Here is a 14860-nt window from a genome sequence, read left to right as displayed (position 1 = left end):
GGATACAATCAGTTGGTGGGGCAGATTCAGCCCGTGGTCCATATTTTGCCCACCCCTGAATTAGATTCTATATATGGAAAATATATGCGTAGATTATAATTTTCCAGGTACAGAATCTAATTATCAGAGGGCTTTCTTAAATTCATATCCCTCTCACTGCTACAGCAGACAAAATAGTGGCTGGGAGTGTCAGGTGGCTGGGGAGGGGTAAGGGGCTCCCCTTACCCTCCATCCTCTCACTTCTTCCCTTGGCAACCTTCCTGCCCCCTACCCCTGCTACCCTCCCATCCCCCATTCCCCACATCCTCTGCCTCCTCCACATCCACATAGTCCCTGCCTCTTTACTTCCCTGTCTTTACTGTCAGACACTGCTTAGGCTCTGTTCCCTCCTGGAGCACAGCATGTGCAAGCTCAGCCCTTGGTGGGCCATGAAGCAGTGTCAGCGCTGGTGACTGGCTGGGCAGGGGTAGAATTCCCAAGTTGAGTGCCCAGGAGGGACCCCAGCCTGAGCTGGAACTGAACTGTGCCTGACAGTAAGGGAGGGAAGGGGACAGAGGGACAGAAGCTGCAGGGGACAAGTTGGAGGTAGGAGAGGAGAAGGCTGCTGTGGGCTGACTTGAACTCTGACCCAGACCCAAGCTGAGAGCCAGAGGCAGAGCCACAGCAGCCACCTCCCCTCCCCTGCTCCCTGTATGTGAATGTAAGACAAGGGCCTTTCTCCCCATGTTGATTGGGGATTTGAGTAAATACAATACAGGCTTCCCTCACTTTATGCAGGTTTTGTAGGGGCAAATTCACTCTTATGCAATGACGCTTTTTATACCAAAAATTCATTATATGCAAGGTAAATTCAGTCTTATGCAATCAGTGTGGTGGAACCCCACGGTCAGCTGCTTTGTGCGGTGCACTGTGGGAGTGACACACACCAAAATATAGTCTCCTGTATGGATCTGTGCTCCTCACTCATTGTCTGCGACACGTGTTTCTGTGGTTGCCACCACCATTATAACTTCTAAGCATCCCCCTGGCTTATCTCCCACCCATCTCCTTGGTCCCATCAACGAAGCCTTTACCACCCTCTCTTCACACCAACTAAACATTCACTACCCCCCTGTGCTTGTGTTCACTGTCTGCTGTCGGTGAGTACTAAAATTGTCTTGTAAAAGTCGTGGAAATGGGTCTGGGGGTCAGTAGAGCTGAGGTCTTGGAACGTATCCTTATTTGTTATATTCTAAAATAGGTTCCCTTTACACAAATTTGAGTTATGCACCATTTTCCAGGAATGAATGTACAGCATAAAGTGAAGGAAACCTGGAATTGCTGCTATGCATACTATAATAATGTATATCCTTTCCTTAACATATAGAAATTACCAGCTCTCCCATGTATTAATGAAGTATGTCACAGTATATATTAGCCACTGCTAATGATGCTAGAAACAAAAGTGCAATTTTAAATATGGGAAGACCCACCTCAGCAATTCAGTCATCCGGCCTCTCAGAATGAATCTGCTAAACCTAAGTGCTTGAGGAGGCTGGTTGCAATTGCTTCCCTTCCAAAGCTGGAAATACACACTACTGGTGAAATAGTGTTCATATGCATTGCAGGCTTCAATTCTACTGAGTAGCTTCAGTTTCCTCATGCATTTTTTGGAAATGGTAGCCAGTTTAGAAGAAAAAGAATAGCATTTCTACAGCAGTAACATTTTTATAATGATACAACAGGAATAAACAATTGTTAATAACTTTACCTAACCACAGCCTAATTACCTGGATTGCAGATTTGAAGGTAGGTAACAACAAGTTTTAACAATAAGGAGTGTACGAAATCAGCTCTTTGTTATTAAAATAAAATCTTAAGAAATCATATACCGAGGTAAAAATAAATCCTAGTTCACCCACCACCACATTTGGGCACTCTTCAGACCTAATTCTCTAATTCTAATTCTCTTTCCTTAAAACAAAGAACATCATATAGACTTCAATGCACTTATAAGAAGGGGTATACTCTGCTTCCACAAAAAAGGATATCTCTTTTCTCTTTCTCTTTCACAGGCTCACAAAATTTTTGGAAGTTGAGAATGTTTACAGAGAAGCAGATCACTAACAGCAAATTAAAAACCATCTAAGGCCTGCTAAAACCATACTGATTATTTAGCCTGTCCTCCTACTTGATGCTAGCTATAGGACTTTAGGACTTTCCTGAACTTACTGCTTCCTGCAAATCCAATATCTGAGGTTGAATGATGGAATATATTTAAAAAAAAAAACTTTCACTCTTGACTGACAAATGTGTTGTTCCAATGGTTAATTATTCTCCCTGGTAAAGTGTACATGTTATATCCTCAAGCACAATTATTTAATTTTAGCTTCCAACTGTTAGATTTCATGACTTTGATAGTGTTCCTTGTGTTTGTATTTATAGAGCATGAAGAAACCAGCTCTCAGTTTTCTTTTCAATAGCTAAATAAATTGAACTCCTTGGCCGCATCCAGATGAGTACGGCCAGGCAGTACGTGGTACCGCAGGCACATCTGCAACACCACAAACTGCACACTTGGGTGTTCTCCATGCTGCGAGGCAGCAGTACAGGGGTGTTTTTTGATTCTTGGATATCCAGGGTCAAAAAAACCCAAGGAAGCAAAAAGTGGAGCAGCACACATAGGGGTAGCATATGCCACTCAAAACCAAAGCCAGGCTGGCTGGAGCCATGCTCCAGCTGCCCGCCAGGCTGTGTGTGGCAGGATCTCCACTGCTGTAGCCCCAAGAGGCCCCCAGAACCCCAGGTAAGGCTGCTGAGGCCAGATCAGTGCTGATACCAACCTCCCCTACTCCACCTGAGGATGTTTGCTGCATGCCAGAGTGTGCATTTCACAGACATACCCCAGGAACAACTAGGTGGTACAAAATGTGTCACTGCTAGTTGTACCCAGGGAACCAAATGTCCACACTGGTGTGGATATGGCTCTTGGGTGCATCTACAAGTGTGCTTTACTGCAGAGTAGACTAATTAGCTCTGCAGTAAAGCATCACAGTTTACACGTGTGCTGGTTTTAGGGTGCAGCAAACTAATTAACATTGCTGTAAGATAGTACTGTTGGGGAAAGTACTATCTTATGGCAAAGTAATTTAGGTGAAAATTGTGCCTGGTCAACCCAGGCAGCATGGGACCAGACCTCTGCCTGCCACCTAGCCACATGGCTCCACACATTCAGCATTCTCGTGTCCCAGCCAGCCCCTTCACTGCCCGACACCACTGCCTGGAGCCCAAGGCTGACCCTCAAGCCTCCAGGACTGCTCCACCCCAGCTCAAAGTGCATGTAGACACTGCACCCAGGAGCAGTTGACTCTGGCGCAAACTGAACTGGAATTTTTTCCATCACCTTAAGTGCACATGTAGATGCACCCCTTGAGTCTAAGTATATCATTTAATTTTGAGAAGCAGGGTGAACCTTACTACATCAGAGAGGTTATTTCTTATGCTTATTTTTACTTGAAATAATGTGTTCTCATTTATGCTTCTGAAGATCTCTGCCTTTAGGATTTTTTCTTTGTTTTGTTCATTGCTATTGTTTCTGCTGAGTCAAACCAGCAGCTTACAGGGATTTCTGCATGTACAAGTAATGCAGGATCAAGTTCACAGAAGTGATGGCTTGCAGTGGATTCTGCATTAGGGTATTCAGTAGCATGCTGTGTATGTTCCCCCGCTCTGCATGTTCCAAGCTGTTCTTTCAATGGAAAATTTTCACTGAAGCAAAGCTGTAAGAGAATGTGAAGACTTCATATATGGCTTTTGTATAGGAGTGACCAAACAAATGTTACCTGCCACCACTGGAGATTTTCTGTCATCCAACAGCTGAATGGCAGTGCTAGCTGTCACCACATTACTTTTGTTGCTCTTGTTTTCTGTTTCTATAAAATTAAAAAAAAATATTAAAATTAAAACAACATATAGCACTGTAAAGAAGTTCAACTACAGAGGTTTTTTTAGATTGAAATATACATTACACATTGGTATAAATACAAATCTGGAAAAAATAGAAATCTGGCAATCTTTGACCCTTATTTATTGAGAGAACAACTATAGTACAGACAGAAATATTTCAAGCTTCTCTACAAAGTCCCTATGAGGTGCCTCAGTCTTTACAGCTTACCAGTTCTTGGCTTTCTTGGCTTAGAAACAGTATTTAAAGGCCTGTTTTTGGGAATTGGCTTATAGGTATAGATATATACATTATAAGAGGTCAAGATGGGCAGCAGGGGTTAAATGGATTTCTAAAGAGCATGGGAGACACATACACAGCTTCTCATGGCCCTGAAAGTAGATGGGCAGTCTAGCACAACAAGGCCAATGGATGGACACAGCCTTCAAGACAGGTTCTTGCATGTGTTCAGACAGGTTGTCTAACATAACAAGGACACATAGCCTGAAAACTGAGGAAGTATATTCCATACTGTCCCATAACATGAGATAAGTAACACCAGCTACAAAGTCACAGAGCAGCAGGGGTCCAAGTCCCACTTTTGGGGAGCAGATCAAATTAGGAGAATGCCTAGAAGGCTATGTGGACATGTGACCACAGAGAGACAACCAACCATAGATAGCCATGGATGAAGAGTCATCTGGAGACATCAAGAGGGAAAAGCAGAAACTTGAGATTAACAAAGGGGCCTCCCTTTGTCCCGTCCCTCCCTGCCCCTCTTTCTTCTCCCCAAGAGGGGTCCCCATCCCCATCCCTGTCCCCTGGGAAGGGTTCCTGTTGCCACCATGCACTGAGGGTATACCAGCATCCCATCTCATGCACTCCCCTGGAGGGGGGGCTGTGGGCTTTGGCATCCCACCTCCAGACTGCCGACACCTAAGAGAGAGAACCTCAGAGTAGAGCCTGCATCCTGACCAGATGTACTTTGTTTCTGATGACAGCCCTAGGATTGGTAGATATATAATTGTTTGATTGTTTGTATTGTTGCTTTTCTGTTATTACTCTGTATCAATAAACTTGCCTATTATCAACTGGCAGCTCTTGTGGTTGATCTGAGGGTTGTGTCCACCCAGAACAAAGGTATAATGGTTGGGTTCCTAAAATCCAGTGTTAATAGGGTTTGCTCCTAAAAGTCGTAACAAAAGGTGTCAGTGGTGCTGGTACTTTTATGTAATGTGGACACTTGCTCTTCTGGGACTTGATTCATCTTATTTTTCTTATCTTATTGAACATATCATGCTGTAAATTCAACCTATACAAAAGTTCATTGTGTTAAGAAATAATAAAGAAAATGCCAATCTACCACTTGGTGGAAGAGATTAATCAAATTATGGGTCTCTTGGCACTATCAATCCCTCAATCTCAAGGTTGATTAAGCTTTAATTTGCTTTAAAACCATGCATAGATAGGTGTATACAGATAAGGGAAGGAAGGAAAGATATTTTTTACACAGTATGACTATTGCTACAGATGCTGCAGCAACGAAGAGTTTCAAAAGTGGGTTAAAAAACTGAGCCACTCATCAAGCAGGTGATTCATTTCCACCACCTGCTTTTGAAAATTTCAGCCTAAAAACAGATTACATTCCCACATCCCCTTAAATGACTTGACACTAATTTCTCTCCAAGATATGTTCCTTCTTTTAATCCCTTTGCTGCACTTCAGTTTTTCTACTCTTTCTTTCTCCTCTATCATAAGGCAGCTAACACAATATTAATGTCAACCTTCTTGCAAAGATCTTTCATTTTTGTTATACAACTGCCTTCAGCTTTTGCCAAATCAAGGTGCTACTTAAAGCTTCCTCACTGTGTATTAAGAATATCAGTGTGTATTGGATTCTTCTCTCATTCACACTGGTTTTACAACAAAGTGTTTCTACTGACTTCAGTGAAGTTATTCCTATTTCAAATTCTTCAGGAGACAAAATCAAACTCTTCCATGTTATATCACATCTTTGGCCATGTCCACGAGTGTGGATGTTTGGTTCCCCAGGGACAATTAGCAGTGGGACACCTTGTGCCACCGCTAGTTGCCCCTGGGAAAGCCTGTGCTACGTGCACTCTGGTGCCTTCACTAGTTACCCCAGACAGGGTAGGGAAGGCTGGGACCAGCACTGGCCTGGCCCCAGAAACCTTACTTGGGGTTCTGGGAGGCTCCTGGGGCAGCAGCAGTGGCAATCCTGCTGCACAGAGCCTGGCTGGCAACTAGAGCACGGCTCCTGGTTTTGAGTGGCACGTACTGCCCCCTGCACGCGCTTCTCCATCTTTTTGTGGTGCAGGTTTTTTTGACCCCTGGATATGCAGGGGTCAAAAAAGCACTTGTGCTGTTCCCTTTCAGCATGGAAAACAGCTTAACATGTGATAAGTAGTGCCAGAGACTTGTCTGTGGCACCACGTACCACATGGCCACGCTTGTCTGGACGCAGCCTTTAGATTTAATACAGAGCATCATAGAATCCCATCTGGTCACAGAAATGCAGATTACCATGCAGATTTCAGAGCCTGAGGCTCTGATTCTCCTGATTGGAACAACATATTTGGAATCTTTCCAATAGTATGCATAGTTCATTTTTTTTTAAATGACAAGTGTACACACCTGGGCTAAATGGAATTGAGTAGACAAAGCTGCCAGGTATCTGTTCTGCAGCTCTTCTGAACCAGAGTGGAAAATGATCAGCATTAAATATGTTCTCCTTGTCTTCAGATGTCAGGAAGTCTCTTGAAACAGAAGAAAAAAGAAAAGACTTGCTGCTTTTTTGCATATCACATAATACAGTTCAAGCTTAAAAACCAAAACAAAACAAAACAAAATTCTAGCATTTGGGAAAGACACTATTTTTGGATTGGTTTCTATATTATTTGAAGAACAAAATGGTTTAATACAGTTTTTAATCATTACTCTTGATATACTTGTGGCAGCTTCTTAGACATAATGAATTTTGTAATAACCATGAATAAACTGAAAACTATGATAAAGTTGAAAAAGCCCAAGTGTGCTCAAGTGTAGTTATGTAATTTTTACTATTGTGTAAATTCAGAATTTTCAGTGTAAAATACCTTTTTCTTTCTAGCAGCATATTGAAATCCTTTAGTTTATAGCCTAACTGTGTATCATGGATGGGTGTTGTAGCAAAAGCAACTGCCTGGAGAGATTCAGGTTCCAATCTTGAGCCCGGCCAAAATGATAAGCAGCTTCCTTTGCCAAGAAAATAAAATGGGAGGTAGTGAACTATGTATTCTGGTATATTCTTCCGTGCCAAAAGGATAGCACATTGGGAAGGTCAACTTAGGTAAAAAAGGGAAGGTCTTCTTCTCAGATAAGTACCACTGACTGATACATTCAGCACATCCTCAGTTATTATACATGTAAAAAGATGATTTCCTTACATATTGACTTTACACAGGACGCATATGGATTTTCTTGATGTTTGAGGTACAATGCAAAGCATTTGCAGTGTCTACCCTAAGCAGAGGAAGGTAAAGTGTGTACATCCAAAAGTGTGTTACATCCAAAAGTGACATACAACTTAAGTGCCTTTTTTAACCCCAAATTGGCATGTCTACATGTGTTTGCATTTGCGTGTATATTTTGCATTGCCTTGGAACAGGAATTCTCCAAGGAAACAAAACCTAGAACATGTTGCAGTAAGAAGCTCAAAATGAATGGTTTCTTTCTTAAAAGCCTCTCACACTCAAATGTCTAAGCCTTTAAAGGCACTTCCACTCTTGTCAATGCAACTTAATGATAAGCAAAGTTACTTAGAAGACAAGAGACCCTTCTATTCTTACACAATGCTGAATACTATTCTAAAGTTGATTTTTCCAGAATTGCATAAAATATTACTGGTTCAATTAAAAGGATTGACGTATTCAGTGAAAAGTCTGGAGAGCTGATAAAGGATTGTAATACTGACAATGTAATATGGTGATAATAGAACATTTATTAAAAAAAGTAAAACCCCAGGGCATGTTCCTTCAGCTTTACTTTATGACATTTCAGCTCTAAAACACCAACTTGTATTGTAGTATTCCACTTACATTTTTATATATATATGGTGTAAATATCACCAACATACTATTTTTTTTTTAAATTTCATTTCAAAGACCAAATCAGTTCCACATTCTACTAGGCAAAGCTCAATAGTCAAATTCTAAATCTTGACTGAGCAGAGCTCAATTATTCAAGTCTGCGAGGCTCTACTGCCAGGCCTGTCGGTCTGGGTCTTCATATTTTCCCCCAATACATGGCAGGCATCCTATGTGCAAGCCCCAAGCCTGAAGACCTTAGGGTTCAGATGCCCCCTACTTTTGCTTGCTCTTAGTCAAAAGGCTGAGGACCAAGCCACAGGGAAAGGTAGAACACAGCCCTCATTGCAAAAAATTGTGTAGTTGACTTCTCTGCTTTTGAGGTGTCAGCCTGCCCAGAGTGACTTCTACAACAACTTGTGTTTTACACACCACTGAAACAAATGGAAGGACTGCTGACACAGCATGACACCTTCGGTACTGAATCAGTCTGGCCCCTCTTGGAACCTGGCTGTTGGTTTGGCATGACACCCCGGTGCCAACTGGACATCATTACCTGGGTGCTGGCTAGGGCTGACACCCTGAGTACCAACTTCCATAACCACTCAGATGCTGACTCAGCTTGACCACCTGTGTTTCATTTGGCGTGGCATGCAAAACTGCTGAGTTATGACCAAATGGCTAAGGTGAATAAGTATAATTAAACATTGGATTTAATAATATCACATACACTAAGTATTAACAAACCTCCCATGGGAAGCTTTTCCATAACTGGGATGACTAACTGCTAGAAATATCTGAAGGCATTTGTTTTGAGACAGGCTCAAGAGAAAATTGCACATTTCCCTTGTTTTTTGCAGCCACAGGATCTCCTTAATGATATATGTAGGAATCAAGATGTGACTCTAACTTGACTGGGATGGACAAAAATAGACATATGGACTGAACAAAGGCCCCTAATATAGCTAACAAGCAGGTGAAAAATAGCACAGTAGTCCAAGAAGATACAGTAAGAGTAACATGTAATGCAGGCCATACAGCTATTTTAAATTATTCTCGGTATTTCACTTTTCTAAAGTGAAACTTTGGGGAGGAAGAATGGGAATGTCTCCTAAAAATAAACATATTTCTTGCCCTCACATCTGCCTATCAAACATAACCATGATACTTACTGATTAGTAAGCTGTTCTGGACCCACAAACAGGTTGATACGAGATAGACCAGTCCGTGTTCCAAGGAAGGCAACTTCCACTCCCTTGTCAGAATTTCTAAAATAAACAGAGCAGCTCACCAGCAAAGATAAGATTTCCAGACAGGAGACAGATAAGGCTATTTTATGAGTCATAGAAAGTACAAGTGCACATTTTTTTAAACTGGCGTTTTGAGCGCCATCCTCTTATTCTTAAGTTTGCTGAAAAATTGGTTTCTTTTGATTGAAATAAATCCATGCAGGATAAAACCATTCCAAGGCTTTGAAAAGCTTCTTGCCCCTTCCAAGAGATCAAAGGCTTGGTTTCCTCAAACTGGCTATATATGGTTTGTGTGGTTGAATTAGATGGAGGTTGAGAGATGAAAGGTATGGCATAGCTATGCCACACAACTCCTCAAGGTTGGTATTGCAGGTCATAGGATGAATTAGGGAATGTGGCCCTGTTCGCCACTGTCCCATATCTGTGGTATTGCTACACTGCAGTTGAGCGGTACAATTGCACCTTACAGGTACACCTGCAGCTAGCTTTAAATTATCTAGCTGGGGAACCAGAAACAGTGTAGCTACCAGCAGCACAGGGTTTTGCGTGGACTGCAAAAACCACTGGAAACTTTGGGTAAATATTTCCATAGTTAGACTGGACTGAGTGCCAAGCTACTGTGGCAAACTGTTATGGATACCCAAGCTAAAGGTTAAAGCCATCCCAGGTATCCCTACAGGAGCTGCAATCCTATAGTCCCCTACTCAGATACGCAAGAACTGGAGTTCCAACGAGTAACCACACCTCTGACCATCCTGCTGCCTTTCATTTAGCTTCTTGTTTAGCAGTATAACAGCTCTAAACAGGTTCTAAAAGTCTCCTTTGCACACCCTCTTTGCAGCTGCCTTACCTGCATGTGGTGGAACTACTGCTATTCTGTTATGCTGGAGGATTACACTGACATATGTATTTAACCCACTTTGCCTAGGGTATATAAATATAACTGGTAGTTATATCTATGGCAATAATTTCTTATCTCCTAAGAGGAGAGTGATTAATCCATAGCATGTAGGCCAAGATACTATTGAAGTTGGTTATCCATTCAGTTCTAAATGATAATGGGCTTATTCACTTAATAGGCTGAATAATTAAAATACTTTATACACTGAACTTTTATTGAATATTTCTAAACTAACTTTTAATCTGTTTGAAACATTTGAGATTACGGAAACAAAATCTACACTTTACTGTGCTTTGTTTTTCTTCTCACCAACAGTTACCTGGTGCTTTTCCTAAAAGCAGAGATTAAAAAAAATGTATTTCCAGTAATTACAAAGCAGCCTCAACAAATTATTTTACCATATCATATACGGTTTTACAGTAATATACCTTTCATATAACACAGAAAATCATACCAATTTAACCAAACCTAATCTGGATAGCATCCAGAATTCCCTTTCAACAGCAATAGCTCATACAGATGCTGCTAATCAAATCACTTATTTTCCCCAATGTATGCAACATTTCTCTGTATAATGCCACAGCTTAAATGTATTATATTTTATATAGAAACTAAAATACAAGACAGCTAATGTACAGTTCAGTAACATCCTTGATTCTAAGTTAAGTTTGGAAAATTTAAATAAATGTGTCATATTTCTAGACTAATTGAATGAAAAAATAGTTATTACTTTAATTTTATGCATATAACTTATTCTCAGATACATTACAAGTTTCAATGATACATTTATTTTTTAAAAAGTAAGTAATATCTTCAAAGAATAACTCTGAACAGCTTGTTGCAAATATTTGCAATTTGTATACTGGTGGTCAGTTTCAAAATTTACATTGATAAAAAATGAAACATGACAAATCTAAACAAAATGTTTCAAAATTAGCTTTAAGTAAACATGTAAGATAAAGGTTTTATGTTAGGTTTTTTATTCGCCGTAGTAAAGATCAAGGATTTAAATTCTGAAGAAATTTAAATGACTAGGATCACATACAAAGTTGATTAGAATTTTTCTTTATAATTTTAAAATATAATCATACTTTTTGTTATTTGAATCAGCTCCTTAGATAGCCTTAATACACCATAGTATCTCATTTAAAAAAATATCTTAAAAGTTTGATATTTTTTCCAATAGCGTTTCATAACCCTTTCTAATTTTTCACTATACATACTAGCACATACTTTATTAAAACTAAATAGAATGCTCATATATATTTCACCACTTACTCTGATTTGTTTAGTGCTAGACTTGTCCAGTAAGCTTCAATTGGTGCACTCACTACTGCATCAAACAGAACTTCCTGGATCAATTCTTTATCACCTATTATTATGCATTAAAACAATAGCAAAATGCATGAGAGAGGAAATGCATATATAAGGAAAGATAATCAAATAATTTTTGGTGGCATAATGTATAACTATTAGTTATTTATACTCTATTTCCTCTACTAAAACCAGATTGGTTCTTTATAGAATTATATGAAAGTTCGCCCAAAAGGACCCCATGAGTAGGATGACCATACACCCCAGATTGGCTGGGACAGTCCTGGATTTTGTAGGCTGATTCCAGTTGGCTATTGAAGATTAAAATGAGCATCCTGGGCACAGGGCACAGTGCCGGCAGTTGGAGCTTCAGGAGTTGTGAAATAGGAAGCCTAGCAGTTAGCAACAGGTTAGTTTGATTAGTGGAATGACCATTTAAAATGGGTAGTTAACACCTGTGAAGAAAACAATGGGTCATTAATGGGCCATTGACTCTTCATCTGTCTGAATAGTAATACTAGTGTTGGCCTCCCCTCTACCCCTTTTTGCCTGCAGCAGGGGTGGGGTAGTGTCCTGGATTTCAGATTGTGTCATAAGCTTATCCTACTCATGTAGCCCACACCCCTGCTGAAGGCAGCATCATATCTAACTAAACCATCCCAGCCAAGTGTCTGTCTAATCTGCTCTTGAAAATTTCCATGGATACTGTAGATTGGATGTTACATCCTACTGTATGTAATATACACTAAAGATACAGCACAGGTTTCAAAACATACATAATGTTTTGCTCATACATAATGCTTCTGTGGAACTTGGCAGCAATTATAACTGTACCAGCAACTATTTCAGATGAAACAGTGAAGGATATCTTATCTATTTGTTATTACAACAGCATTTAGATTGATGAATGCAATTTTTCATGCTGGTATTTGAGATTTCCATGTTTTAGGCTTACATTTCATCCAAAAAGACAACCTGATATTTCAAACAAGTCCTAAAGCATTTTTGTATTTACCCTAGAAAATCCGTCTGAATGTTAACTCGTCCCAATCCTGTAAAATTAATACAATTAAGACCAAAACATGAAATGGTATGACAACATAGTATGCAATGGAAAAAACAGACCTTTATTTATCTAACACTAATTCAGATAAGTACTGTACCAATAGTTTGCTTTATACAGCTAAGGAAAAATAGAATTAGCAAAGTGATCTCAATTAACTATGGCCGTCCCATCATATTATCAACTACATTAATTATGTCAAGCTGGGAGATAATTTACAAAATTAATCAGTGTAAATATGTTTAACAATATACTTACATTGAAGCAATGGCTCTTTTCCTGTGAGGTAGAGCTTAATGGCTTCTAACTGAGTCATTTGACGGTGCTCAGGATGTAAATCGGTGTTGCAATATGACCTAAAAAATGTTGCCAAAAAATTAAAACATAAATATTTATAAGCACACTCTCTTTCTTTTTCCATGTAAAGACATGGGCACAGTAAGCACAAACAATATAAAGCAAAGATTGGTAACAGACACCAATTTCATGCTTTGTTTAAGGCTTACCATTCATCTGCCAAAGATACATCAGGGTGTTCTAAATCATGCAAACCTGTAAGAGGAATAATAATGACTTATTTAGGGACCAGTCTGGATAACAGATGATTATTTACATATACCTCATAATATAAACTCTTCATTCTTGGAAGGAGCATTATCACCATGGTATAATAAATCACAGTAAACTATGTTCAAATACATTTCAGAGTTAGTAACAAACTGCTAAAAGCCAAGTAAATTGGAATTGAGGATGAAAGGCCAGAAATAACTCATTTGTTTCTGCCTAGGTATTAACTCATATCACTGCTCCTATGATATGTTTGGAAGTCTGAAGATGACCTGAGCAAACAGAGGTGCATTAAAGTAAAATATTAGACTGAACTTTGATTTCCCTTCCTCTTATAATTTTGATTAAGCCCTTTATGTTTTAGTAACATGGTTTTAGAGATTTGGGACAGGATTGCCTCTCTCTTCAAAGTGGACTCAGTGCTCTCATGAAAGTGCAGAGTGTAAGGAGTAGCCTAGAATTAGCTTATTCTAGTGTCTTGTTTATTATAGAACCCTTACAAATATGCATTTGGCATTCTTAACCCATTTAAATCTTGTTTCAGTATATCAGAGAAAATGGTCTAATTTATCTGCATCTAACTGCTAAGATTTACCCATGAAGACATGAATTAAATAGCTAATTGTATGCATAAAGTTGGGGTTTATGCATAGAACTAAATGTGGGCACACACATTTTGTACAAGTTTTGAACATCCTGAGCAAGATTTCTTCTTTCAATGTAGTTAATTTGAGGAGTAAAAATTAATGTCATGGTCTTTAGGGGCTGAGAGGATGGTGATGAGATCACTGATAGAGAATCTGAGAAGTGGAGAAGATTGGGAAGAAAAGATCAGAGTGCTGATTGTGGCTATACTGTAGGAAATGTGATAACAAGATATCCAGACTGACTTTTAACACAGATTAGCTGATATTTGGGACTAGATGAAAGAATTCAGAAAAGAAATATGACAGAAACAACTTGTAAATAGCTGTAATTGTCTCACCATTCTACTTTTCTATCTAGACCAGGGATTATCAATCAAGGTGCTGCAGCACCCTGAGGTGCTTTGAGATACTTACAAGGGTGTCACACCATGTTAGCACTGATAGATATGCAAAAATAATTCATGTGACAAACCTAGAGATTTTATATTAGGAACCCAGAGTGATAAAAAGATTCTGATCTGCTGTGGTCTTTCTGACTTGTTTGAAGCAGAAGCATTGCTCTGTAGTAACAATTGTTCTATAGTATTGGTCTATATTAAAAAAAACAAGTGAAAACAAATGACCTTTTTGAGGGGCCTTCCTAGTGTGTCTACATGTGCCTCAAGACTGTTCAGGGATGACTTGAATCTAAAAGGCCAGGGACAGACATTCAAAAAGCCTGAGCCTGAATTAATTCAATCTTTGCAGTTAATGCAAGCTGTCTAGGTTGAACCAGTTTGCAGCTGGACAGACATTCCCTCTGGACTGAAGAAATGCAGGCATGTCCCTGCAGTGGCTCAGGCTAGAAGCTGGAGCAGCACTCCCTTCCCTTTCATAGTGCTGGGGTGGGGGATAGGCCCTGGAAGGACCTCTGATTAGGGAGGTCTGCCTGCATGGTCCCAGGTGTTGAAGTAGATTTATCCAGGCCCCTCTAACTTGACTATACATTTATCCAGGCCTTTAACTTAACTAAGGAAAAAGAGTGAAGAAAAAAAAATGGTCTTGCTTTGTATTTTAAAATGTTTTAAGATAAGAAAAACTCTTCTGCTTATTATGACTCCATGCACAGTGC

General features: G+C 39.7%; 1 protein-coding gene across 4 annotated transcripts in view; it reads right to left on the bottom strand.

Annotated features, from left to right (window-relative positions):
- Nucleotides 1-14860, bottom strand: part of CACNA2D3 (calcium voltage-gated channel auxiliary subunit alpha2delta 3) — an 891165-nt gene that overhangs the window by 139070 nt on the left and 737235 nt on the right. For all 4 annotated transcript variants that reach the window (XR_016438419.1, XM_090021142.1, XM_090021141.1 and 1 more), the window contains 6 exons: nt 13042-13087; nt 12794-12891; nt 11437-11530; nt 9180-9275; nt 6578-6699; nt 3822-3911 (listed from right to left, as the gene is read on the bottom strand). Coding sequence is in view for 3 of the 4 variants with exons in the window: in XM_090021142.1 (XP_089877268.1) it covers nt 3822-3911; nt 6578-6699; nt 9180-9275; nt 11437-11530; nt 12794-12891; nt 13042-13087 (546 nt within the window). In the remaining variant the exon portion in view is untranslated. The remainder of the gene's footprint in view (nt 1-3821; nt 3912-6577; nt 6700-9179; nt 9276-11436; nt 11531-12793; nt 12892-13041; nt 13088-14860) is intronic.

The sequence above is a fragment of the Crocodylus siamensis genome, chromosome 11, assembly GCF_052110815.1.
Source record: "Crocodylus siamensis isolate JL-2025a chromosome 11, ASM5211081v1, whole genome shotgun sequence".
NCBI classification, from domain to species: Eukaryota; Metazoa; Chordata; order Crocodylia; family Crocodylidae; genus Crocodylus; species Crocodylus siamensis.
This window is presented reverse-complemented; position numbering and strand designations above follow the sequence as displayed.